This window comes from Solenopsis invicta, unplaced genomic scaffold (genome assembly GCF_016802725.1).
Source record: "Solenopsis invicta isolate M01_SB unplaced genomic scaffold, UNIL_Sinv_3.0 scaffold_97, whole genome shotgun sequence".
In the NCBI taxonomy this organism is placed as follows: Eukaryota; Metazoa; Arthropoda; class Insecta; order Hymenoptera; family Formicidae; genus Solenopsis; species Solenopsis invicta.
In genome coordinates this window covers 201418-227859 of record NW_024105412.1, presented here as the reverse complement: position 1 = coordinate 227859, position 26442 = coordinate 201418, and the positions used below count along the sequence as shown (strand labels likewise).

At 39.6% G+C, this 26442-nt stretch overlaps 2 protein-coding genes across 2 annotated transcripts; both read right to left on the bottom strand.

Moving 5' to 3' along the window:
• Positions 1–2616: 2616 nt before the first annotated feature.
• On the bottom strand, positions 2617–5306 carry LOC120360051 (uncharacterized protein K02A2.6-like). Its single transcript, XM_039459614.1, has 2 exons — positions 4831–5306; positions 2617–4341 (listed from the first exon to the last, which is right to left on the bottom strand). Exons 1-2 carry the CDS (start codon positions 5171–5173, stop codon positions 2882–2884), a joined length of 1803 nt encoding a protein of 600 aa, XP_039315548.1. The 5' UTR covers positions 5174–5306; the 3' UTR covers positions 2617–2881.
• A 498-nt stretch (positions 5307–5804) lies between these two features.
• On the bottom strand, positions 5805–7606 carry LOC120360052. Its single transcript, XM_039459615.1, has 2 exons — positions 6147–7606; positions 5805–5980 (listed from the first exon to the last, which is right to left on the bottom strand). Exons 1-2 carry the CDS (start codon positions 7104–7106, stop codon positions 5888–5890), a joined length of 1053 nt encoding a protein of 350 aa, XP_039315549.1. The 5' UTR covers positions 7107–7606; the 3' UTR covers positions 5805–5887.
• Between the last annotated feature and the right edge of the window lie 18836 nt (positions 7607–26442).

The following is a 26442-nucleotide window of genomic DNA, read 5'->3' as shown; positions in this document are numbered from 1 at the left end:
GGTATTGGCCAATCGTCGAATCACCGTTAGAGAAGTTGCTGAGGACCTAAACATATCGATTGGCTCGTGCCATTCGATTTTTATCAATGATTTGGGCATGAGACGGGTCGCCGCGAAATTCGTACCAAAATTGCTCAATTGCGACCAAAAACAGCATCGCATGAACATTGCTAATGAGATGTTGGACTCTGTCCGCGACGACCCAAATTTGCTCCAGAGGGTCATAACTGGTGACGAATCGTGGGTTTATGGTTATGACGTGGAAACCAAAGCTCAATCATCTCAATGGAAGCTGCCGCACGAACCAAGACCGAAAAAAGCGCGCCAAGTTCGGTCGAATGTGAAAGTTTTGCTGATAGTTTTCTTCGATTGCAGGGGCGTGGTGCATCATGAGTTCTTGCCACAGGGTAGAACGGTCAATAAGGAATATTACCTGCAAGTTATGCGCAATTTGCGCGAAGCAATCCGCCAGAAACGCCCGGATTTGTGGAAGAACAAAATTTGGCTTTTGCACCACGATAACGCCCCTGCTCACACATCGTTGCTTGTGCGCGACTTTTTGGCCAAAAACAACACGCTAATGATGCCGCAGCCACCGTATTCCCCAGATCTGGCCCCCTGTGACTTTTTCTTGTTCCCTAAACTGAAGAGGCCCATGAAAGGACGACGTTACACTACGCTTGACGAGATAAAGACGGCATCGAAGGAGGAGCTGAACAAGATAAAAAAAATGATTTTTTGAAGTGCTTCGAAGATTGGAAAAACCGTTGGCACAAGTGTATAATATCTCATGGGGATTACTTTGAAGGGGACAAAATAGATATTCATGAATAAATAAATAATTTTTGAAAAAACACAAAATTCGCGATACTTTTTGAACACACCTCGTACACCGTATTGGATTACAGAGATATTTAAAATTGCCAAAGTGCAGAGAACTAATTCCGTGACGTATTTATTGAAGGATTCCCGTGGAAAACACATCACCGGCGGATTTTATGAATATGAGCTCCAGCGAGTCGCTAATCCTGACTTGTATCGCGTTGAAAAAATTTTACGCACAAGAGGGGATGATGCTTATGTGAAATGGTTGGGATTTGATAATTCACACAATTCGTGGATACACAACGATAATGCATTATAAAAAATGTATTACTTATTTATAAGATATTTGTAATTTTTATTACAATTACACAAATATACATATATTATACAAATTAAGTGTTTTATTTACATTGGTATTTTATAATGTCCCCAAGGTATCGTGTCGATAGAATCTGACATAATATATTGTTTATCGTCATACGGACTAAAAGCAATTTTTGTTTTGGATATAGTATATACCTCATGCAATTTCGATCTAATATTTGACTGCTGTCGCGTCATTTCAATCTCATCATGCAAGCATCGCGTGTAATCATTGAAAGTTGTTGATTTTGCTACAACGTTGCTCTTGATTCCTTTGACTTTCTACTTGTCTATTTTACCATCAATGCACAAGGCATACATCTTTGCTCTAAGCCCTACGAATTCGGTCATGATCGTTCTCTTCGTCCTTCATTAATCCCGGCACTTTTGTATTAGCAAGCGGAATACCGTATGCATTATCAACCGCATAATTACTCGCGTCGAATTTATTAAAATCGCGCTTCATTTCGTATACATCATCCCATTCAATGTTATATATAATATTAAACTATCCGTATCAGTATACATAATTTTACATTTCTCGCGAAACAACGGCGCCATGTATTCATGATGAAATTTACACAAACATGTCTTAGATATGTCAAGGATGCACATACCCACATAGATTGGTTTGTCGAATTTCACCTTAAACTTACGCATTTCGATAGCAACCAAATTCTCCGAAAAAACACTACGACTGTAGAAATTTGGCATAGCGATCATTTCCTTCGCGCCGTATCTGCCTTTCCATTTTGTCACGAGTCGCACATCGACGTGATTGCGCACGTTCTCCAAGGTTTTGCCAAAAACCGCGTTGTTCATTAATTTGTATAAGTTTTTTTCAAAGTTTTTGTCGCATGTTCTGAAATCTGTGTTTAGCTGAATATAATCGCGAAGCCATGGTGATTGCGCAAACTGTAATATGCGATGTATTTTTGTTACTCGAAGGCCGTGACGAGTACACTGCTGCAGGTTACGATAATGTTTGACGTAATGTTTCTTATCGTATAAGGTTGCGAGGAGCTTGTCCTGCCGCTTGCTGGGCGGTTTGTCACGCATTCGACAGAACGGTAGGTCAATGTGCGCATCATGTTAATGTTGTGGATATTCTAAGTCTATTTCAAGAATGTAACTTGTTGGGGAATCTAGCGCGATGTCCATAAAATTAAAATTTGTTACGTCATCCACCCATCGAAATACTTTGTATGGTAATGGTTGACACATTGCCCAACCATACAAGTTATTTACATCAAAGTATATCAGGTACGATGATGATTTCGATGATCGTATGACTTTATGTACTTGTTGTTGGACTGTGCGTACCTGTTTGAACATTGACTTAGACCACCACGTGTGCCACGTTCGATGAACATGATTATGTCGATGTCTGTTGTAACGACAATTTAAGGGTGCAATCAGCATCAACGATTTGATAGAGATACTTCCTTTTTATTATTACGTCCGAAAAGATACATAACAACAATACAGTCTTGAATCATACATATCTGAACAGAGAGGCTCCGCATGCCGGAAAAACAGCATGCGCTATCTGATCAATCTGAAGGGAGATCAGCCATCAACCAAATATCGACCAATAGAAAATCATAATAATTCTCCCACACTTAAAAGAAAACATGAATATCTTCTGAAAATTAAATAGTATGTGATAATAGCATGGAATAAAGAAGGAATATTATTTTAAAATGTAGTTGTTTAAATGTGATGGCGCCTTGCGTATACGCTGTGACCGTCTAACAGTATTTGGTAATGTTCTTGGTTGATCTACAGGAGGTCCTTCTGATGGATCTTCAGGTAGAATGGCGACTGAAACTGGTGGAGCTGGCTTCGAATACTCCATATAGTGACCCAGTTCCGCAAAGAATTTTTCTTCTGGTTTGATCTCTTCTTCCCCTCCTTTAGTATCTGGTGCAAATCGAACTTCTTTTTTTTTTACTTCCGTGCTGCGTAATTGATCGATGTGTCTTTTGAAAATGTACCCATCGTCTAATTTGATAAGATAATGGAGTTGACCAAGCTTCCTGATGACGGTACCAAACTTCCATGTAGGCTTTAAGTTCGTATAATATCGTGCCTGTACTCTCTCTCCTACTGGTAAATTGCGAGTGCCTGGAATTTTCTGGTAATTACTCGTCTTCTTGCATGGTTTGAGAGCATCTAATTTAATCCGGATGGCACGATGAAGATAAAGTTCCGCTGGAGACTTCCCACATGCGAGTGGAGTAGCCCTGTATCTAAATAAGATTTCTCGAACCTTTTGGTTTAATGTTAGGTTTTCATCTTTCATGGATTTGAGACGTTGTTTTAATGTTTGAATATTTCTTTCGGCGAGTCCGTTGGTAGCAGGATGTCCTGGCGCTATGAATTTTTGGAAGATACCGCTTTCACGAGAAAATTGCTTGAATATTTCACTGACAAATATTGTTGCATTATCGGAGACCATAACATCAGGAAATCCGTGGATTGAGAAAATATCTTTTAGAAGTTCGATGGTCTTTTCTGATGTTGGTGCTTCCTTGATGATTCGAATTTCAGCCCATTTAGATCGAGCATCTACTACTACTAAAAAATAATGGTTCTCGAATGGACCTGCATAATCTATGTGAATACGGTTCCAGTTAGATGTCGGTTGTTCCCATTGATGTAATGGAGCTTTTGCCGGACTGGTTTTTACTTCTGCGCAGTTTTGGCATGATTTTACCATTCGTTCGATATCTCGATCGATTCCTTTCCAAATGCAATAACGGCGTGCCAGCTGTTTCATTTTTGTAATGCCAACATGCGTTTTATGCAATTCTTCGAGGATTTGTGGTTGTAGGATTTTCGGGATAACTACGCGTTGTCCTTTGAATAATATTCCTGCTTCGAGAGTATATTCGATGTCATCGGCTTCTTCGCTGAGTAGTTTCCTTTTAATTTTTGAAAGAGTTTCATCCTTATCGGTTTCTTGTATAATATTTTCGGCTGTAATATTTTCAGATGAAATTTCGAAAATAGTTAAATAACATAGTTGGTGGACTTCTTCATTGATGGCAATATCCGTTGAATAATATTTTTGATCTACTGGAGCTCTGGATAAACAATCTACATTGATATTTTCAGATCCCTTTTTATATTCGACTTCGTAGTCAAATCCTGATAAAAATGATGCATATCTAAGTAATCGAGCTGAGGTCATAGCTGGTAATTTATTATTCTGGTGAAAAATTCTAGTGAGAGGTCGATTATCAGTTATTAGTTTAAATTTGCGACCATACACGTACATAAAGAATCGATTGACTGCAAAAATGATTGCGAGCGCTTCACGATCAAGTTGACTGTAATTTCTTTCTGCGGACGTTAGTGATCTAGATGCGAATGCAATCGGTTTTTCGATGCCATCAATAATGTGCGATAAAACTCCTGCGATGCCTGTAGGACTAGCATCACATGTAATAACTATAGGGAGTTCTGGTTCGTATGGCGTTAGTACTTGATCGCTTGAAATTTCATTTTTAAGTTTTATAAATGCATTTTCACAGCTATTATTCCATTTGAATTTCGAATCTTTTAAGAGTAATTTTCTTAATGGATATGTAATTGTTGATGCGTTTGGAATAAAATTGGAATAATATGTTACCATACCTAAGAAACGGCGTACATCTCCAACGTTGGATGGTCTCGGCATATTAATTATGGCTTCGATTTTCTTTGGAGATTTTGAAATTTTGTTGAATCCAATATTGTGCCCAAGGTATTCAATTTCTTCTTGGAAGAATAAGCATTTGCTTTTATTAAGATGTAGATCATATTCCTTTAAGCGTTGTAAACAGGCATATAAATTTTGTTGACATTCTTCCTTGGTAGATCCATGGACAATAATGTCATCGAAATATGCCAGAGTTTTATTGAGGCCCGATAGAATTTGATCTATGATGCGGTTGAATTCTGATGGTGCTGTTTTTATTCCAAATGAGAGCCTATTCATTCGATATGTGCCTCGGTGAAATAGAAATAGTTCGAATTTCACTGCTTTTACTGTCGACTTGCAAGTGTAAATATGCTTTGAATAAATCGAGACGGCAAAAATAATGTGAATCCCGGAGACTATTTAATATTTCGTCGATTCGTCTAATTGGATAGTTTGCAGATACTAGTCTTTGGTTTACTCCAATTTTGTAATCTACGCACAAGCGAACATCTCCATTGACTTTTGGAATAACTACTAGAGGCGATCCCCAGTCGCTCAAGTTTACTTTTGAAATAATACCTGCTGCTTCAAGATCGTCAAGTTCCTTTTCGACTTTTTCCCGTAGTGCATATGGTACTTCTCTTTCCTTATGAAAAATCGATTTTGCACCTTCTCGCAATTGGAGTGAAATTGTGACCTTTGGTACACATCCTATCTTTTCTTCGAAAATTTCAGGAAATTGATTAACTATATCTTCGATATTGTTGATTAATTGATTCTGAGAATGGTTGATGTTGTTCCTTTCTTCGTTGTCGATTTCTTGAAGATTTATGCCTAGATGTCGAATCCATGTACGTCCTAAGAGTGGTGCCAATTCATTCGACACAACGTATAGTTTCTCGCGTGATACCTTTCCTTTATATCGAACTTCGACTTCTATTTCTCCATCTGGAAGAAATACATTTTGTGTATATGACCGGAATGCAATTGTAGATTTTTGGGGGTTGATTTTTAGTTTAAGCTTTTCGAATTCTTTTCGTGGAAGTAATGTAACTCCTGCTCCTGAATCAACTTCAAAAGTTTGAGGTTGTCCTTCGATATTGACTGTAACAAAATACTTTTTGGAATTATTGCGTTCTGTATTTTGATTTTCGTATATATCGATAATATGGTTAACTCCGTAAGTTGATATGTCATCTTGTATATAATTAGTTTCTGTATTAGCTTCTGTGTTTGATTTATTTGCATTAAGAAGTGATCGTATACACACCTTTGATAAATGGCCAGACTTACTACATGCAGTACATTTTAAAGATGATATTTTTATTCGGCAATCTTTTGCTAAATGATTGTTGTTTCCGCAACGTAGACATAATCCCTCGATGCCTAGTCGCTTGTAGTCAATCCTTGATTTGGATCTGGGTCGGTGGTTATGTCTTGATGGATTTTTCTCGCTGTTTCTTTTCCTTGATGTTGAAGTATCACGTCTGGATTTCTGTTGCTTTATTACTTTGTTAACGTCTTCCGTGTTAAATGAATGTACGGCTGGCTGGTTTTTTGAAAGTTCACGGCTGTCGATTTTTGAAGCTTCCAGTGCTAGGGCTTTTTCTGAAATTTCTTTGAACGTGGAGACATTGGATTGAAGTAGCTGTTCACGAATTGAATTATCTTTTATACCTCTAATAAACTGTGCACGTAAGAAAATTTCTGCAATAAAAACTTTACAGTCGCATGGTGATATAAATTCACAATCAGCAATGTCCCGGCGTAGAAGTGCTGTGTATTCGGCTAACGATTGATTTTCGTTTTGATACGTTGACAGAAATCGATGTTGTGCAACTAAAATATTCTTTTTAGGACACAAATGTTTTTCTAAGACTTCTACGAGATTTTGGTATTCTAGCATTGTGGGCATTTGAGGAGCTACTAATGCTGCTAACATATTATAGTATGTAGCACCGATAGAATTTAAGAGCATTTTTGCACATAGTGCTTTGTCTGATGCAACACCTTTGATTTGTAAGTAATTTTCAAATCGTTGACGATAGTACCTGAAGCTTTCCTTCTTGGCGTCGAAATTTTCGAATGACGGTAAAAGTGTAGTATTGATTAGAGGTTGGGTACCTTGCTGAGAGCTCCCTTGAGGTTGGGCAGATAATACACGCGTGATTAACTGCTGCTGGCTCTGATTTATTAAGGATAAGAATTGTTGAAACTGTTCCTGATCCATGGTTGGTTATTTATTTGTTTCCTTATCTCGTTCGATATAATGTCAGATTTTTTTTTTTTTTTCACCTCGTCGCCAAAATTGTTGTAACGACAATTTAGAGGTGCAATCAGCATCAACGATTTGATAGAGATACTTCCTTTTTATTATTACGTCCGAAAAGATACATAACAACAATACAGTCTTGAATCATACATATCTGAACAGAGAGGCTCCGCATGCCGGAAAAACAGCATGCGCCATCTGATCAATCTGAAGGGAGATCAGCCATCAACCAAATATCGACCAATAGAAAATCATAATAATGTCTGTCCGCAGTTCAAAATTTACATGTGTATATTTCAACATTGCGTCCCATGTGAAACGGTAAAGTATAAAAATATGCGGGATCAAGTCCATAACTCGCAATGCAACTATCGCGAAAGTTCTCAAAGATATCAGCCAACAACAGTACGTCGGTTTTCAAGTATAAATCGCTATAGTCTCCGAGCGTTCGGATAGAGAACCGCTGCCACACGTTGACAGCGTGTGCATAATCACTCTCGGATACTGTGTCACCTGTCAATGAACTGTAAAAAAATTTGCGCGGTGGCAAACATGACTCTTCCAATTTTTCTACACAGTCAATATACTCGTATGGGAAGATACTTTTTCGTGTTAATAGTCAAAATTTTCTGTTGATAAATTACAATATTCCCGTTGCATTATGCATAGCTTATCTTTGCTAAGAAAAGATGCCAATTTATTGAGACCAGATGCGAGAAATTTGAAAGAATTGATAAATCTTAATTTCATACAATTTTTCTGATCATTTTTTGTAAACAAAATATATTTTTCTTTTGTTATCGGAAGTAAATCTATTCGTCCTTCATATGCTGTAGTTATTTCCTTGATGATAAAATGCGCATCGTAACCAGATAAGTTATGGAGAACTATAGAAATACAATGCGAATCTATGTAATTTAAATTGCAATTTGAATGCGCTGCACCTCTGAATCGACCGGTTAAATGGCAATGATCGCGTACTCATTCTGTTTCATTTGTAAATGGTTTTTTACAAATGTGGTAGTGTGTAGCGCTGTTAAATTTTTTCCAGTTGTCTTGCGTTAAATCCATGGGAACATTAACCGACAGGATATTATTTACAATTTGTTCTCAATCTTTAAGTTGCTCAACGAACCACACGATACAGTTCTTATCTCAATGAAACCGATACATTGAATTGTCATACGCGCAGTGTACATAATATGCTATGCTAAATACTCGATGATGCTGGTAATTTTTCTCCTCTGTCTTCTCCAGAATGCATTCCAAATCGGCGCATACGATAAAGGGCATTTGTTCTTTTTGACAGTAATTTTTAAAGCTCAGCCATTTGTCATCTTCGCTCGGTAATCTGATAGCGCAGTCATTTATCTTTCCACAGTCCATAGTGTGAATTTCTAATTTGTTGATCGAACTAAAATAATGTAGAGATCTAAAATATAATTTATTTTGAGAAATTAGAAATATATTTATATATTTATATATACATATTTTTGTATTTTCTGAAATACATACATACCGATCACAAAAGAATTTCTTATTCTTTTTCTTACTGAGTTGCGAACTCATGAGACGGGACATATTCTTTATCAACGTGAAATGTTCCACATTGTCATCCTGCACGTACAGCAGATTGTCCATTTTTCGTTCGGTGAGTCGTATAGGAAGAATCGATAGTTTCTTCTCCTCGATGCAGTATAGATTGATGGAGATTTTGTTGAGAATTTCAATCTTTTTAATTTGTGGCAATGTCATTGAAAATTCAATGCCTTTCAGCTTTAATACCGTAGAATAATGTGGATATGAAGATTCTCGATCTGTATTCCTTTCGGCAAGGTACAGACTGGCCACTACTGACCATGCAAAACATGCATTGTTATTTGATTTTACATTAACTACCGTTTTCTTCATCATAACTTTACTCGGTAACTGGATGTTGCATCCTGCATGCAAAGAACTATATTTGTTTATATTTACTGTTAAATTTAGTATACGCGACAATGCCCACACGCTATTGCGTTCTTGGAATTCCTCCAGCAATGCTAAGATTATCTCGATGATGTGTAACTGGTACCACTCATGCAAATCGGAGCATTATTTCTTGTTCTTTTTTTTGCTCAGCTGACCAAGGCGCGACAGGTTCTTAATCCACGCAAAGTGACCGTGGGTGACGTCGTGTATATCTTCCACGTAGAAGAGATTGACGTGTTTCTCTTTCTTATCTTCGGTCAGTCGTAACGGTACAACGTATTCTATCTTTTCTTTTCTGTCCAATTCGGTAGTGTACACATTTACCGATACGTCGTTTAAACGTTCAAATTTTCCAATGTCTTTTACTTTCATTGGAAATTGTATATCGTCAAACTTCAAAACAGTCGAATAATGCGGGTAAGATGACACTCGGTTTGCATGATTTTCGGCGGGGTACAGAGCAGCCACCATGGACCACGCGAAGCAAGCATTGTCCTTCGAATGTACATTAATTATTGCACGCTTGTCACTTACCGACAGCGGCAATTCGAAGTAACACCCCGCGTGCACGGGATTAAGCTTGTCGTCAACCATACTATTATGAAACGTCTAACGTACTACACTCGAACGTCAGTAGTACAATGTAGTAGTATGATAGACGTACGATGTACGACAGACGTATGGTAGACGTACGACAGACGTATGGTCGATGTACAATAGACGTATGGCAGACGTAGACGTATAATAGTTTGTACGATAGACGTATGGTAGACGTAGACGTAGACGTAGACGTATAAATGTTTGATATCAGTTTAATAGACCTATGATACACGTTCAATAGTGCGATCATGTTATATATTATAGTGTAAAGTATTTAATATGCAACGGCCACTTGGTGTGAGATACTGCCATACCTCTTGATAAAACGTATCTCTTGTGTTATCGAAAATTTAAGCTGCATGTGCATGTTAAAATAAAAAATTGCTTAGAGGTGTTCTCATTTTACTATGAGAACAATGAGGTATCAGCGTTTTGAAGATAAATCAAGTACATTTCGATTGTAAAAATAAATGGACTCTGCTCGCATCAATTTGTCACTCAGTCAGCCACAATGAACTGTGACGAATGCCACGAATACCTACGAATCGAAAAACTCGTGGTTGTAGGTTTCGTAAATATACAAAAAAAAAAATAAAAATTGAAAGGGAACGAAAAAAACTACGAGATGAACTGGACTTCTTATGGTGCGAATCAACTTTACATGGATGTTGGTTTTACTACTATTATGGCGAACCGGATTTTTTCATTTAAATAATTTATTTAATGAAAATAACTAAAATTATTTGTATACTTATTAAAAATAAATAAGAAGCAAAATTTATCTAATGAAGACAAATAAAACTATTTGTGTATATTAAAAATAAATAAATAAATAAATAATTTTTACTAACGTTTTAATAAAACCATTTTTATGTATTTCTTTTAAAATAAATAAAATAAAAAAAATAAATATATTACATTCAAGCAAATTATTATTATTTTCCCTATTCTCTTCCATTCCTGAGAACATCTTAGAAATAAGAACGCGTCCGTCAACCATACTATTATGAAACGTCTAACGTACTACACTCAAACGTCAGTAGTACAATGTAGTAGTATGATAGACGTACGATGTACGATAGACGTATGGTAGACGTAGACATAGACGTATAATAGATCTTTGATATCAGTTTAATAGACGTATGATACACGTTCAATAGTGTGATCATGTTATATATAATAGTATAAAGAATTTAATATGCAACGGTCACTTGGTGTGAGACACTGCCATACCTCTTGATAAAATGTATCTCTTGTGTTATCGAAATCTTATATATTTTTTCATATAATTTTTTATATAATTTTATAGTCTCTTATTTTTTAATAATTTTTTCAATTTTCTTATAATTTTTAAATATTTAATTATTTGTGTATGTAAAAAATAAAATAAATAATTTTAATAAATAATACGTTAATAAAACCATTTTTATATATTCTTTTTAAAATAAATAAAATGAAAAAAAAATATTACATTCAAACAAATTATTATTATTATTTTCCCTATTCTCTTCCATTCCTGAGAACACCTTAGAAATAAGAACGCGTGCGATTGAGAACATTGGCGTGCAATGTATAAAATAAGCCGTGGGAGAGCATGAGCAAGCGAGCGAGGATAAAACGTGCGTGTGGGGGGAAGGAGGATGATGCATCGCCACACCGCATCGCAGCGTTTGATGAGCGCAATATATGGGAGGGAGCGAGAAAGAAAACACATGTGTGCTTCCATCACCTATGCTATGATAAGCATTGCGAGGTGACATCACCTCCTCCCTTCAAGGCGTGGTTAGAATGACAAAATACATGCCGTGAAATGTTCCTCCAGCTCCCCCCACGTGACATCATCACGGTCAGTACGGCAAAGACGCGTGCCGTGAAATTCCCCCGCACAAATCGAGGTGACAACGCCTTCCCCCTCCAAAACGCAGTTAGCACGGCAAAAAGAACATTGGCGTGCGAGCGAGTACGTATGTGGCATCACCCCCTCTCTTCAAGGCGTGGTTAGCACGACAAATACATGCCGTGAAATGTTCCTCCCGCTCCCCCCACGTGACATCATCATGGTCAGTACGGCAAAGACGCGTCGTGAAATTCCCCCCCTGCCCCCGCACCCCCCTCAGATCCCTGAGTTAGAATCCGCCTTACTATACTACTATAGCATCTTTACGCAGGTAAATTATATCTCTTTCTCGCTCGCACGCCGGATTATAACATATTGTTCCGTCTCTTTTACTCGCACGCCCGATCACGTGACGTCAGTACTCTCCGTCTCGCTCACTCGCACGCGCGGCCACGTGACGTCGGTTCCGTTCTCCATCTCGCTCGCTCTTGCGCCCGGTCGCGTGACGTCACGCGTAGCATCGCGCGGGCACGTGCGCGTAGGTACACGCCGAAAAGTGGGGTAAACACGTGGTTCCGACTGCGTGGGCGGCCAGAGGGTATAAATACGGAGCCACACCAGGAAGGAGCAACCAGTCAGTTCCATATCACCGGTATCGACACTCCGGGAATACTCGGAGCTCCTTGGTTGGATGTTCTCGGCTTCCTTATACCGGGTGTACTCGGTTTCCTGAAAGCCCCTGACACCGGGTATTCTCGGTTATCCGCCTTCCTGACACCGGGCGTTCTCGACTTCCTGATACAGGTCGTTCACGGCCTTCCTGACACCGGGCGTCCTCGGTTATCCGCACTCCTGTGCCGGGCGTTCTCGGCTTCCTGACACAGGCCGTTTACGCCCCCCCCCCCCTGATACCGGGCGTACTCGGTTATTCCGTACCGCACACCTGCGCCGGGTGCTCTCGGCTTCCTGATACCGGGCGTACTCGGTTACCCGTTTCTTTACCTGTTACCTGTCCTGTAATTTCGATTCTTAATTTTCGTTTTATTTTCAGAGCAAATTAAAAATAATTTCACTCGGTCGGCGACGACGCGTTTATCCGGAGTTACAACTTCCTCGCCGGATTTTTCTTGGATATCCTCCGTCCCGAGCGTTCTGTCCGAACAAGCGCCCTCCTAGCAAAGCGAGCGTATCTTGACCCCTTCCTCAGGCGAGCGTTAGTTATTAAGTTGCGTTAGCATTAAGTCCGCGTTTCTTGTAATATTTTCCGAGCGTTAGTTTGTAAGATCTGCATTTCGTATTTAGACTTAAGATTTCAATCGACACCGCGAGCGCTATAATTTAGTTTAAGTTTTCTACGTGTTCTCTATGCGTGAACGTTATAATTAGTTTTAAGTTCTTTCCGCGTGTGAACAAACGTTCCGGGGAACACGAGTTCCGAAGGTGTTAACTTCCTAATAAATTTTTATTTTCTTTTTTGTATCACGGAGTGTGAGGAGATACTGATTTAAAATTAATATTTTGTTAATTTCTTTTCAAATCGGAGTTCCTTCTTTTCTCGACCCTGGCACGGGCGAGCTAATCCGCGACCGCGAGAAAAGTCGTATCGTTACATGGCGCCCGAACACGGACCTGATCCGTCGAGCTCCGATTATAAATGTCTCCTACACGAAGTGATATATATTATTATAATAAAATCCAGTTAATCAAACAGTTAGACAGGCTCGGCTTAGAGAGTACCGGCACGTACACGGCACTTCGACAGCGGCTCCTGAAATATTTCCTGAAAAATCCAGAATAGTTAGATACTCTAAACATGGATAACGACGATCAACAAGGGGGAGGTCCTCCTAAACTTGTTATCAATCTAACGGCCGATGAAAACAACGACCGTTTGGATTCGGCAAAGGTGATGAATCAAATGCGAAAATGGGGCTGCCATTTTAATGGCAAAGACGCTATCTCCTTTTTGGAGCGATTAGATGAATTGCGACAAGGTTATGGATACACGGGCGATCAAATATTGGTGGGACTACCTGAAATGCTGAGAGGTGATTCTTTGCTATGGTATCGAAACTGTAGAAGTTCCTGGACTACCTGGGACGATTTCTGCGACGATTTTAAAAGACAATTTTTACCTCGCCGGTACCGCACGGAATTAGTGTGAGAAATTCAAGGCCGAATGCAACGAGCAGATGAGCCTTTTCATAAATACGCCACGGCCATGCTCACAAATATGCGCCGAGCGGGAAAATTTTCTCCGGAAGAACAACTTGACCGGCTATACGAAAATATGAATCCGCAATATAAGTTATACATTCGCTTGGACGATCTCACTAGTCTTAGCGATCTCAGTGATAGAGCGGCCGAATACGAAGCTATTGAAAAGCAACGGCGAGAATTACGCACAGAAAAGAAAACTACCTCCGGGAGTACCGTTGCGACAGCATACAGTAGAAAAAAATGCTGTTGGCGTTGTAAACAGCGAGGCCACACGCGCTTTGATTGCAAGCGACCTCTGAAGAAGTTTTGCTCCAGATGTGGCAAAGACGGAATATTCACGAAAGATTGTCACCCGGTGTCGGGAAACACCGATCGGACCGGGGGAGATGCCGCCACCGACCGGTCCTCACAGAAATCCCAGTAAGTTACCAACCGCAGCCACACGTACCTGTACAAATTCAAGATAAAATAGTAAGTGCTCTAATCGACTCCGGATCCGAGCTATCTTTTATTAATAATAAAACCGCTCAATACGTACAATCGCTTGGCTTCGATACAGAGCACCAGGCCAGCACCGTACGAATGGCAGACGATACGGCCATCGAAATTCCCGGGACCATGAACCTGCCAGTTCAAATCGGAGGTAAAAAATATCTACACAATTTTCTCATTATGCCTTCTCTTAGGAGTGCAATGCTGATTGGCGTGGATTTATGGGCCAAGTTTGGTTCAGCGCTAAGACCGCCACCTAAAGCCTACCTGAGAGACGTGGCATCTACAACAAAAATAACATCGGAAGGATTGAGCACTTAAACTCCGGAAGAAGGGCAAAAATTAAAAGAATTCTTAGAGTATGAGTTGCGAAAGTTTGAGAAAATTCAGGGTCCGACCGATCGAACACAGCATCGCATCCGGTTGAAAACTGACCAGCCGATTAAGCAAAGGTATAGACCACAAAATCCAGCAATGCAAGCCGTAATCGACTAGGAAGTCGAAAAAATGATTAATGATGGCATCATCGAACCGTCCCGCAGTGCCTGAAGTTCACCCATTGTGGTTGTAAAAAAGAAAGACGGAACTCATCGCTTTTGCATCGATTTTAGAAAGGTAAACGAGGTTACAGAAAAGGACGCCTATCCGCTTCCTCATGTAACCGCTACTCTTAACAAATTACGAGGTGCCCGCTACCTGTCTACGCTCGATCTCGTAAGCGGATATTGGCAAGTTCCGCTACATCCAGAGAGTCGACCTGTTACGGCTTTTACGGTGCCTGGAAGAGGATTAATGCAGTTCCGCGTGATGCCTTTTGGCCTCCATTCGGCACCAGCCACCTTTCAACGTCTCTTAGACAAGGTGCTAGGTCCAGAACTTGAACCAAATGTGCTGGTGTACCTAGACGACATGATTATCGTTAGTCAGACCTTCGAAGAACATCTTCAACATCTTCGTGAAGTGTTTCGACGACTACGAGAGGTTAAGCTGCGAGTTAATCCCGCGAAATGCCATTTCTGCAGGGAGCAATTAAAGTATTTGGGCCACATAATAAATCGCATCCGGATAGATCCTGAGAAAGTAAGCGCCGTGGCGAACTGGCCTGCTCCGACCACGATACGCAAGGTACGCCAATTTCTGAGGATGGCTTCTTGGTATCGCCGATTCGTACCGAATTTTTCAAGTATCGCAACACCTATAACTAAGTTAACTGGAAAGAATGTCAAATGGACCTGGACCGAGGAACAAGAAAAAGCCTTCCAGCAACTAAAGGAGGCATTAGTAAGTGCACCAGTCCTAGCCTGTCCTGATTTCAGCAAGCGTTTTATTCTTCAGACTGACGCCAGTACGTACGGCCTCGGAGCCGTCTTGACTCAACATCAAGAAGGCGGCGAACGAGTAATAGCTTACGCCAGTAGCACTTTAAATGGCGCAGAGAAAAATTATAGCGCCACGGAATTGGAGTGCTTAGCAGTTGTCTGGGGCATAAAAAAGATGCGAGGCTATTTAGAAGGCTACGCCTTTACCGTAATGACTGACCATCAATCATTACGATGGCTACAGAAACTGGAGGAATCGACCGGACGCTTAAGACGCTGGCTCTTTGAATTACAGCAATACGATTTTGATATTCAATATCGCAAAGGCAGTCTTAATCGAGTAGCCGACGCTCTTTTCAGGCAACCAGAAGTTTGCAGTACGCAAACAACTCCGAATTGCAGTTGGTATCGCCGGGTATTAACTGGAGTTAAAAATAAACCCGCGGATTACCCGGACTTCCATGTGCAACAAGGACAACTTTATCGGCACATCATGCACAAATTAGATTTTCGTTAAAGCGATCCTGCCGAGCAATGGAAACAATGCGTTCCTAAGGAAGAGCGCATGACCATACTTCAGCGGCACCACGATGATCCTACGGCCGGTCACCTCGGGGTAGCAAAGACTATTGCTCGGATGGCCAGATTATATTATTGGCCAGGTATGTTCCAAGACATCACAAAATACGTACGACAATGCCCGACTTGCTTGGCACACAAGATACCATCAATGAAACCAGCTGGCAATTTACACACAACTCCAGTAACCGCGCCGTGGAAACAAGTAACTTTGGATTTAGTCGGTCCATTGCCGAGGTCAGTGAGCGGACATATATGGCTTCTGGTCATGCAAAACCGTTTTAGTAAATGGATAGAGTTAAAGCCACTCCGTCGCCCCACGGCTCCAGTCGTCACCCGAGCAATCGCCGAAAATATTATACACCGTCACGGATGTCCCGATCAAATTATTTCCGACAACGGAACACAATTAAAATCGGCACAGCTGGCCGAACTCTTGCGCGCCTTTCAAATCGAGCATCGCACCACACCGGTAAGAGCACCTCACTGTAATCCTGTCGAGCGGACAAATAAAACCAATAAAAATATAATTTCTCAATTTGTGGGGAAAAATCATAGATGTTGAGATGAATATTTATTACCCTTGCAGTTCGCATATAATACTGCAAGGCACGAAGCCACGGGTTATACCCCGGCCTATTTAAATCACGGCGGCGAATTGGCTTTTCCGCATCCGCAGGATCGCCGATATGTCGAAAACATGACACCGCATATTACGCGCCGTCATTTAGAAGAAGCATTCGAGGTAGTCCGCATCAATCAAGCCCAAGCATTTCAAAAACAAGAAACGCACTACAATCTACGCCGAAGAAATTGGAGACCGCAAATCGGCGAAAAAGTTTGGAAACGTGAGTACCCGCTATCAAATAAAGCCGCCGGATTCAATGCAAAACTTGCTTCACGATACATCGGACCGCTGGAGGTGAGACGCATTATTTCTCCGGTAATTATGGATTTACGCGACACGCGAGGACGCTGGCACCGAAATGTGCACGTCCAAGACCTCAAAACCGTTCCGGAAGAAAGCGAAACTTCAATTTGTAATTTTGTAAGTAAAGCCGTGCCCCCGACTTGCGACGCCTTTGCGTTATGTTTCCAGAAAAATTCGCGCCCCCACGTTGCCACGTCTATACGAGCGCAATTCGAAAATTACCCAAAAACCATTGTAAAAGCGCACCGAGCTAATAAGGTCAAGTACCGCACACACTACCACAGTCGCTTGCGAAAACTTGAAGGAGTAACACGCTCGTCTTCAGTTTTTGAGATAAAGATGGCAACCAAAGAAGAAATTTTTCAAGAATTATTTGGAAGTATCTCCGATCTATCCGATGAGAAACAATCTTCGCTGTCGACTTCCGTGCTACCTCAGAAAATACCCAGCGTCGGCACAACGATACAAAGAGGCGACCGAGAAAACGCATTAAAAAAGGCGTTTTTCTATCAACACCACCAGTGCCATAACAATGTTGATCAAAAACAAAATCTGGAGCGAAAAAACAAACATTTGCTCCACGGGTGAGCCGTAAGATTACAGACAGTGAACAACCAAAAATCATGCCCACCGTCGCGGCAATAGCTCGGCCGGCAAAAGTCATCGAAGTATCATTTCCTGAAGCCGCCTCCAGAGCTGCCATTTCCGAGAACGTTGTTCAGAAAAGTCCACGTATGAAAGAACAAACGGAATGGAAAACGCCGATACCCATACAGGAAGAATTACCACCGCTCAATATGGAAGACATTAATTTAACACCGCCTCTTCCGCCGCCGGTTAAAATCCTTTTACCGACCGGAAGAATGGTCAATATACCATACTACGCGGTACATAAAAGCCGCAAGTACAAATTACGGTTTTTGAGAGACCGATGGATCATGCGATTCAACCATCGGGGCCAATTAACGACTTGCCGTAGAGGAAATTAAAATCTCCGCGCCACTAGCCTGAGGAGGGGGATGATGTAACGATAGCATCGTTACGCAGGTAAATTATATCTCTTTCTCGCTCGCACGCCGGATTATAACATATCGTTCCGTCTCTTTTACTCGCACGCCCGATCACGTGACGTCAGTACTCTCCGTCTCGCTCACTCGCACGCGCGGCCACGTGACGTCGGTTCCGTTCTCCATCTCGCTCGCTCTTGCGCCCGGTCGCGTGACGTCACGCGTAGCATCGCGCGGGCACGTGCGCGTAGGTACACGCCGAAAAGTGGGGTAAACACGTGATTCCGACTGCGTGGGCGGCCAGAGGGTATAAATACGGAGCCACACCAGGAAGGAGCAACCAGTCAGTTCCATATCACCGGTACCGACACTCCGGGAATACTCGGAGCTCCTTGGTTGGATGTTCTCGGCTTCCTTATACCGGGTGTACTCGGTTTCCTGAAAGCCCCTGACACCGGGTATTCTCGGTTATCCGCCTTCCTGACACCGGGCGTTCTCGGTTATCCGCACTCCTGTGCCGGGCGTTCTCGACTTCCTGATACAGGTCGTTCACGGCCTTCCTGACACCGGGCGTCCTCGGTTATCCGCACTCCTGTGCCGGGCGTTCTCGGCTTCCTGACACAGGCCGTTTACGCCCCCCCCCCCCTGATACCGGGCGTACTCGGTTATTCTGTACCGCACACCTGCGCCGGGTGCTCTCGGCTTCCTGATACTGGGCGTACTCGGTTACCCGTTTCTTTACCTGTTACCTGTCCTGTAATTTCGATTCTTAATTTTCGTTTTATTTTCAGAGCAAATTTAAAATAATTTCACTCGGTCGTCGACGACGCATTTACCCGGAGTTACAACTTCCTCGCCGGATTTTCCTTGGATTCCTCCGTCCCGAGCGTTCCGTCCGAACAAGCGCCCTCCTAGCAAAGCGAGCGTATCTTGACCCCTTCCTCAGGCAAGCGTTAGTTATTAAGTTGCGTTAGCATTAAGTCCGCGTTTATTGTAATATTTTCCGAGCGTTAGTTTGTAAGATCTGCGTTTCGTATTTAGACTTAAGATTTCTATCGACACCGCGAGCGCTATAATTTAATTTAAGTTTTCTATGTGTTCTCTATGCGTGTACATAATAATTAGTTTTAAGTTCTTTCCGCGTGTGAATACACGTTCCGGGGAACACGAGTTCCGAAGGTGTTAACTTCCTCTCTTCCTAATAAATTTTTATTTTCTTTTTTGTATCACGGAGTGTGAGGAGATACTGATTTAAAATAAATATTTTGTTAATTTCTTTTCAAATCGGAGTTCCTTCTTTTCTCGACCTTGGCACCGGCGAGCTAATCCGCGACCGCGAGAAAAGTCGTATCGTTACACAAGCGATCACAGATTGTCTCCCACTAATTGACAATCGTGGATATTTACTACGGCTACGTCCATCCAGCGATTCGCTGAACTCGATACAATGCTGCTCCCACGCTATATACTCTTCATGCGTATTTAATCGAGTGGATTGCTCCATCAAATCATGCTCCGTTTGCTCCATTTTTACAATGTGCTTGACTGCATAGACTGATGGGATGCATCGCGATCTTATCATTTTATAGTGACACCATCACATTTAAATGTTATTCACACTATATCAGTTGATACATGTCCAAAATCTTCGTAGCTGTCACAAATCAGCGCTTGCAAGATTTACATGTATATTTGATATCACTGACTTTGTAAGATTATTAAATGATCTCATCGCGATATCAAATTACTTTTAAACGTGTCACAGCAGGCACTCGCTAAAAATACAAAACTCACTTTCATCGTAATGCCAAATTATATTCAAACGTGTCTAAATTAATTTTATAGATCTGTGGTATTAGCGCCTATGATATCATCACAGCTGCTGTACACTGGCGCATGCTTTTATGCTGAAAATGCAAATCTGCAGTACTACATGATTTCATTGTAATATTAAATTACATTCAAATGTGTCTAAACTGAGTTTTACTATCTTGTGATCTCATCACATTTGTCAGCGCTTGCAAGATTTACGTTTGAATATGTGTTTGATCTCATCATAAAATATGTAATTTCCGCATTTGATGTCGATATGGTGGTGGGGATTATAAAATAAAAAGAACTCTGAAAATGTTACTCTCATCAGTTACTCATTGTTAGCGGACAACTCTTGAAAAATACGAGAGAAATAGCGAACTACTATGTTCCAATCCAAACCGAAGCATGCGAGAAATCGTAAGTATCTATACATTTTTATAAATTCCTTAAATTATATTTTTCATATTTTTGCTTTTACATATCCATATTTTTTATTTACAGAACATTGCCACACACATCAATGAACTGTTACGTTCCGATCCAGATTGAAGCACGTGAGAAATCGTAAGTATCTATAATGATTTTATATACATTTATTTCATATTTTGTTTCTTATAAAATCCTTATTTTATTACTTATAGAACATTATCATCATGATACATTAATATTTTTAATCTTTTTTGTTTTATTTTATTAATCTGTAATCTTATTTACAGAACGCCACTACGATACACATCACACATTTTGGGGAGATGGTTTGCACTAACTCCTACATCTTATAAATTGCTGGATATCGGAATCAACGCAGGATCTATATCCTACGTGGAATTGGTGCTGGGTGACAACTGCGGAAATCAAATTGCTCTGCCTTATAAAACGTGGAGATTGTTGATTGAGAAACGTATGGACATCGAGGGACTTATGCAGTCAAAAACGGCACCATTATTGATTCACGAACTGATTGTGCAGCAGATTAAACTGCGTGAAGAACATATTACAAAATTAACATTACACAATACTTATATTTGCATGAAACCTACAACTGTATCATTTATGTTTGAACTTGAGCATTGTATCGAACATGTATATTTCGCACTGTGTCAGAATATGAATAATGTTACCGAAAAATATAAATATTTGGTAACTTACTTGCGTCAGAATTGCATCACTAATAAAAACGATGCAGTAAATATTTTGCGCAAAATTCATGATAAAAGTTCACATATTGAATGTGAATTAATAGCTTATGCTTCAGATAATATTGCATACGATTCGCTAAATGACAAATAAAATGTTATAATATGCGCAAATGTGAATATTGCATACGATGTGTTAAATGACAAATAAAAATGTTATAATCATATTACGTGCAAATTTGAAATAATAAAAATGTATAAATTAAAATTAAAATTTAAATTGAACTTCTGGTTATTTTCCTTATCCTTAGAGAACGATTTCAGGCTGATGGCTATTCAGTATGGTACAGCGTAGTTGTCACAGCTGTGACAATGACTTGAGCTTCTTTTGTTACCATGAACTCAGTTGTAAGATGTTTGTAAGTATTAAATTACTACTGTCAGAGGTTTTTGACTGTGGGATTTAGCATTTCGTAGATAGATCACATACATTTTGTACTATAAAGTGATGGGCTGCGCTCCTAAGCGTCAGTCATAAGGGTTGGACTGTCGTAGTCGCTTGTCTCTCGTGTGCATAGTTTAAAAGTTGTCTTACGAAAAAAAATGGCATACTTACGAATAAAATACCCATGTAATGGGGTAAGTATAAGTTATGCCAATAGAATACATGTATTTTTTAATATTTTATTAAATAAAATTTTATACCTTACAGCACATTAAAGTTGGGACTGAAAAAATTGTAAATGTCTCTTCAGAGAGAGATATTACTAACATATACACCTGCATAGGCATTGTTTTATGATATTTATATATTGCATCTATATTACACTTTATAATACTTCTTTTATTTTTCCAGAATTTTACAATAAAAGTAAATGATATAGAGAAAAACATTAAAATAAGAGTGATAGATGAGACCTCACAAACGATATGTTCGAGTATAACTGTGTGCATGTGAGTACGCATGTGTAATTTTGATTAATTATATATTTTGTTGAATAATTTGTTTATCGCACTCATCAAGCCTAACTGTATCATTTTCATGTAAATCCTTCTTGCTGTTGCTGAGAGAATATGTGAGACTTCGCAGTCATTGAATGTTACTAGTAAGTGTGTCAGGCCGCTAACGTGTGCATGTCTGTCCGCTGAGTAGCACATATCACCGAGTTTCTTTTCTTTTCTTTTATAATTTGCTAAGAAATAAAGTCTCATCATTTTTCATACGTGGATATCTCCTTTTGTTTCTCATCCTCGACGCTTATACATATTTTTCTTTAAATGTTATGGGCCCAGGTCGTGCGTGACTGCGAGAGAGAAAGAAATAAAAGAGAAAAGTCGCCGATAGTGAGAAGTCTTTGTTCGCAAAACACGTGGTCGTTTTGGTAGCCATTGCTCGGCGTTGTGTGATATTGTGCGTAGTACGAACTGAACCTTGAAGAAGATGTCTGAAGAAATATCATGGAAAAATGTTCACAAGTTCCTTGCTTGGAAATTTCAGATAAACGCCGTGTTTGTCTCGTACGGACTGAGTGAGGTTGTGAGTGACGCGAATGTAAAGCCAGCAAAGGACAAAGTAAATGAACGGAAAGCGTGAGTCAAACAGGAAGCCAAGGCTATGTTCATTATTTCGTCGTCGATTGATGCAAAGCAACTTGATTGCTTGTTAACCTGTTCATCCGCGAATGAAATGTGGACATCTTTAAGTGCCATACACGAGCAAAAGTCTGCATCGAGTAAGCTGCTTTTAACGCAGAAATTTCATGAGTACAAGATGGCCGCCAGTGACACTGTAGTGCAGCACGTCGCCAAAGCAACTTAACCCTTAAATACATAAGTGGGTCTGAGAGTCCCCATATGAAATTTTGAACGCTTGTTATATGAAGACGGAATGAAATAGGAGGTTCAGACCAAGATGTAAAAAAAGTTTGAAATCTTCTCTTTTGATTGATATGATTGATCAACTTTTTTGGTCAACTAGAATTCGAACGGCACGGCAGCAAAGTTTTGTTAGGGTCAATGCAACGCATATAGTTTGCAAGTAAAACTTTTTTTGTGAATATTTTACATAAAAAAGCTGGACAAAATACGTTCGAACAGGTCAGTTTGCTTGTTATGTTACTCGCATATACTCTTTCTAAAGTTGGAATAAAATGCTGTAGAAAAGGGAGTTTTTTCGAAATGTCATAAAACACATCAATTTTCAATTTTAGACACGATTTAATCAAAAATACCTCATATTCGCCTTGTTATGTAAGTACATTTTTTAATAGAATAGACAATAATATAATTTTTTTTTTGAAAGTTTGAATTTTTAGTTTTAAAACACCGTATTGTAAAGTTCTTTAAAGTTTTTTGTTGCAAAGATATGATTTTTTGTTAAAAAGTGGATTTTTAGGGGAAGGTCCCGTTAGCGCACAGTGCGATAGCGCACATCCCGATAGCACACACAAAATTTAAAGTAATTCCCGATAGCGCACATTTCGATAGCGCACAGCAAAGAAAGGCGCGTTGCCCCGATAACGCACAACATAAAAGGCGCATTGTCCCGATAGCGCACATCCCGATAGCGCACATTCCGGTAGCGCACATCCCGATAGCGCACATTCCGATAGCGCACATCTCGATAGCACGCGACTGTGTCCTCTATCGGGAAAAAGACGCGTATGTTTCCCTTAGTACACGTATAATACTATGTAACGTGTACCGTATACAATGTGATTCATTATAATGTATTAGCCTTTTTATTTACATATTCGTAATCGAACTCTGAGACGATTTTTCCTTTAGAAAAATATTTGTCCTTAGTTGAACTTAGTTGTTAAGTTATAAAAAGAAATAGCGTATGACGTGTCGGATAGTAGTGGTATACAGGGGAGGAGCAACTCACTGTTACATGCGGGTGTTTCCGTGAGGCACCTGCTGCACTCAGATGACACAACAGAATACAGACAACACTTTCACATTTGAAGTTTCGCTTTCTCTCTTTCACTTTAATTATGCTCTATTTAACTTGTTTAATATTGGTCTCTGTCATCTGGCCGTCAAATACCAGGATGACCGTGAGATCTTCAAGTACACGCACACAGGCGCCACATATATGCGCAACATTATTGTAATGAATGTACACCCAGTGTCATTGATTCTTTAAATCGGAAAATTTTCCAAACAGAGTAGTTATCATCTTTCTACATACTCCCAGTTCATGATTAATGTAACGACTAGAACTTATTAGTCGTTACGTTAATCATGTTCTGTAAATATTTTTAAAGATAGCGACTACTCAAATTGGAAAATTTTCCGAGGGACAGAATCAATCAAGCTGGTTGTACTCTCGCGAATAATAAAATTTAAGAGAAATGTAATCGTTTAAATATCATTTGCAAATTAAAAATACCACATTTCAAACGGACGAAAAGGGACGGAAGGAGTGAGAGAGAGTGAGAGGGTGCCTTCGAACAAGTTTGTGCACGTTTACTCGCGCACATCCCGATAGCGAACATCGCGGTAACGCGCATCCCGTTAGCGCACATCCCGATAGCGCACATCCCGATAGCTCACATCCCGATAGTGCACTTCCCGACAGCACACTTTCCGACAGCGCACTCCCCGACAGCGCATTCCCTGATAGCGCGTATCCCGATAGCACGTGACTATGTGCTTTATAGGGAAAAAGATGTTTTAATTCCCGCAATCGCTCATCCCGATAGCGCACATCCCGATAGCGCACATCCCGGTAGCACGCGATTATGTGCGTTATCGGGAAAAGACGCGTATGTTAATACACATACCTGTTGATGTGTGCTATTGGGAGAGAGACGTTCTTATTCCCGTTAATACATATCTTACTATTGCTTCATTTTCTGTTTTCTTTCCTAAAAGTTTTCCGAAGAAAATTTGTATATATTATTCATATATATAAAACATGTATAATTAGGTATAACTGTTTATAAAATATTACGTATATTTTAATATATATTGACATACTTTACATACTTGACATACTTTACATATAATTATGTATAATTAATTATATTAATGTTTAATATATAATTACTTTAAAACATTTTGTATAACCTTTACTCTGCATCGTAATTTTTTTGTTCTTTACTTTACATTGTAGGGTTATTCGCGTTTTGCGCTTCTATTAGAGCCTACATATATTGTAATGAGATGGTTTTCTACCGTTATTTTATTTAGTTCCAATATTTTAGTATACGTTTAAAAAGTGGAATGGCAATAATAATTGGTGAAACTACGTAATTTAGTGTTTTGAAAAGTTTTAGAGATAAATTACAATAATAACAACGAAAAATTAGTTTCTATTTGAGAAATTAGATCTGAATTTTATGTAACCCTGACAACGTTATTTGAGGTTTTACTATAATACTATGTAGTCCCTCACTTAAAATGATTACAATTTTTAAAACATTTTTCTCAAGGATGCTCTTTTTGAGACGTTCGTCCGTTTCCGAACCTCCCTGTATATGTAAAACACGTTTAATGTAAATATTTGTTTTTTTTTTAACATTATTATATAATATATTAGCACAATTATTTTTCTCCTTTTTCTTTTTTTCTTGGGCAAAAATAAGTTTCGTTTTTAATTTTTGAAAAGACATTAAAAATGAAATAATTGTTTTATTTCATTTCTTTTTTTAAACCAGCAGCGTTAACAAATGCATATAGACAGTATACTTTACTAACAACTTTAATAATTTTAAATATTTTTTTTTTTGAAAAAATTGTTATAAATGTTTGTAAACATATTTACTTCTTAAATATTTTTCTAATGTAATGCTTAGTTAGGAAAAACATATCGGGATGTGTGCTATCGGGATGTGCGCTATCGAGATGTGCGCTATCGGGATGTGCGCTATCGGGATGTGCGCTATCGGGATGTGCGCTATCGGGATGTGCGCTATCGGGATGTGCGCTATCGGGATGTGCGCTATCGGGATGTGCGCTATCGGGATGTGCGTTATCGGGATGTTCACTATCGGTGTGTGCGCGAGTAAACGTGCACAAACTTGTTCAAATGCACCCTCTCACTCTCTCTCACTCTTTCCTTCCCTTTTTGTGCGTTTGAAGTGTGGTATTTTTAACTTGCAAATGATATTTAAGCGATCCTATTTGCCTTAAATTTTATTATTCGCGAGCGTACACCCAGCATGATTGATTCTGTCCCTCGAAAAATTTTCCAATTTGAGTAATCGCTATCTTTAAAAATATTTACAGAACATGATTAACGTAACGACTAATAAGTTCTAGTCGTTACATTAATCATGAACTGGGAGTATGTAGAAAGATGGTAACTCCTCTGTTTGGAAAATTTTCCGATTTAAAGAATCAATGACGCTGGGTGTACATTCATTACAATAATGTTGCGC

Bases quoted from the DNA above. Each gene is read 5' to 3' on its own strand.
- LOC120360051 (XM_039459614.1), bottom strand. From the start codon at position 5,173: ATGAATAGGCTCTCATTTGGAATAAAAACAGCACCATCAGAATTCAAC. The intron at 4,342-4,830 runs GTATGGTAACAT...CATTTTTATCAG, and splicing joins AGATGTACGCCGTTTCTTAG to GATTTGACTACGAAGTCGAA.
- LOC120360052 (XM_039459615.1), bottom strand. From the start codon at position 7,106: ATGGATCAGGAACAGTTTCAACAATTCTTATCCTTAATAAATCAGAGC. The intron at 5,981-6,146 runs GTGTGTATACGA...ATTTTGTTACAG, and splicing joins AGTCTGGCCATTTATCAAAG to TCAATATCGAAGGACAACCT.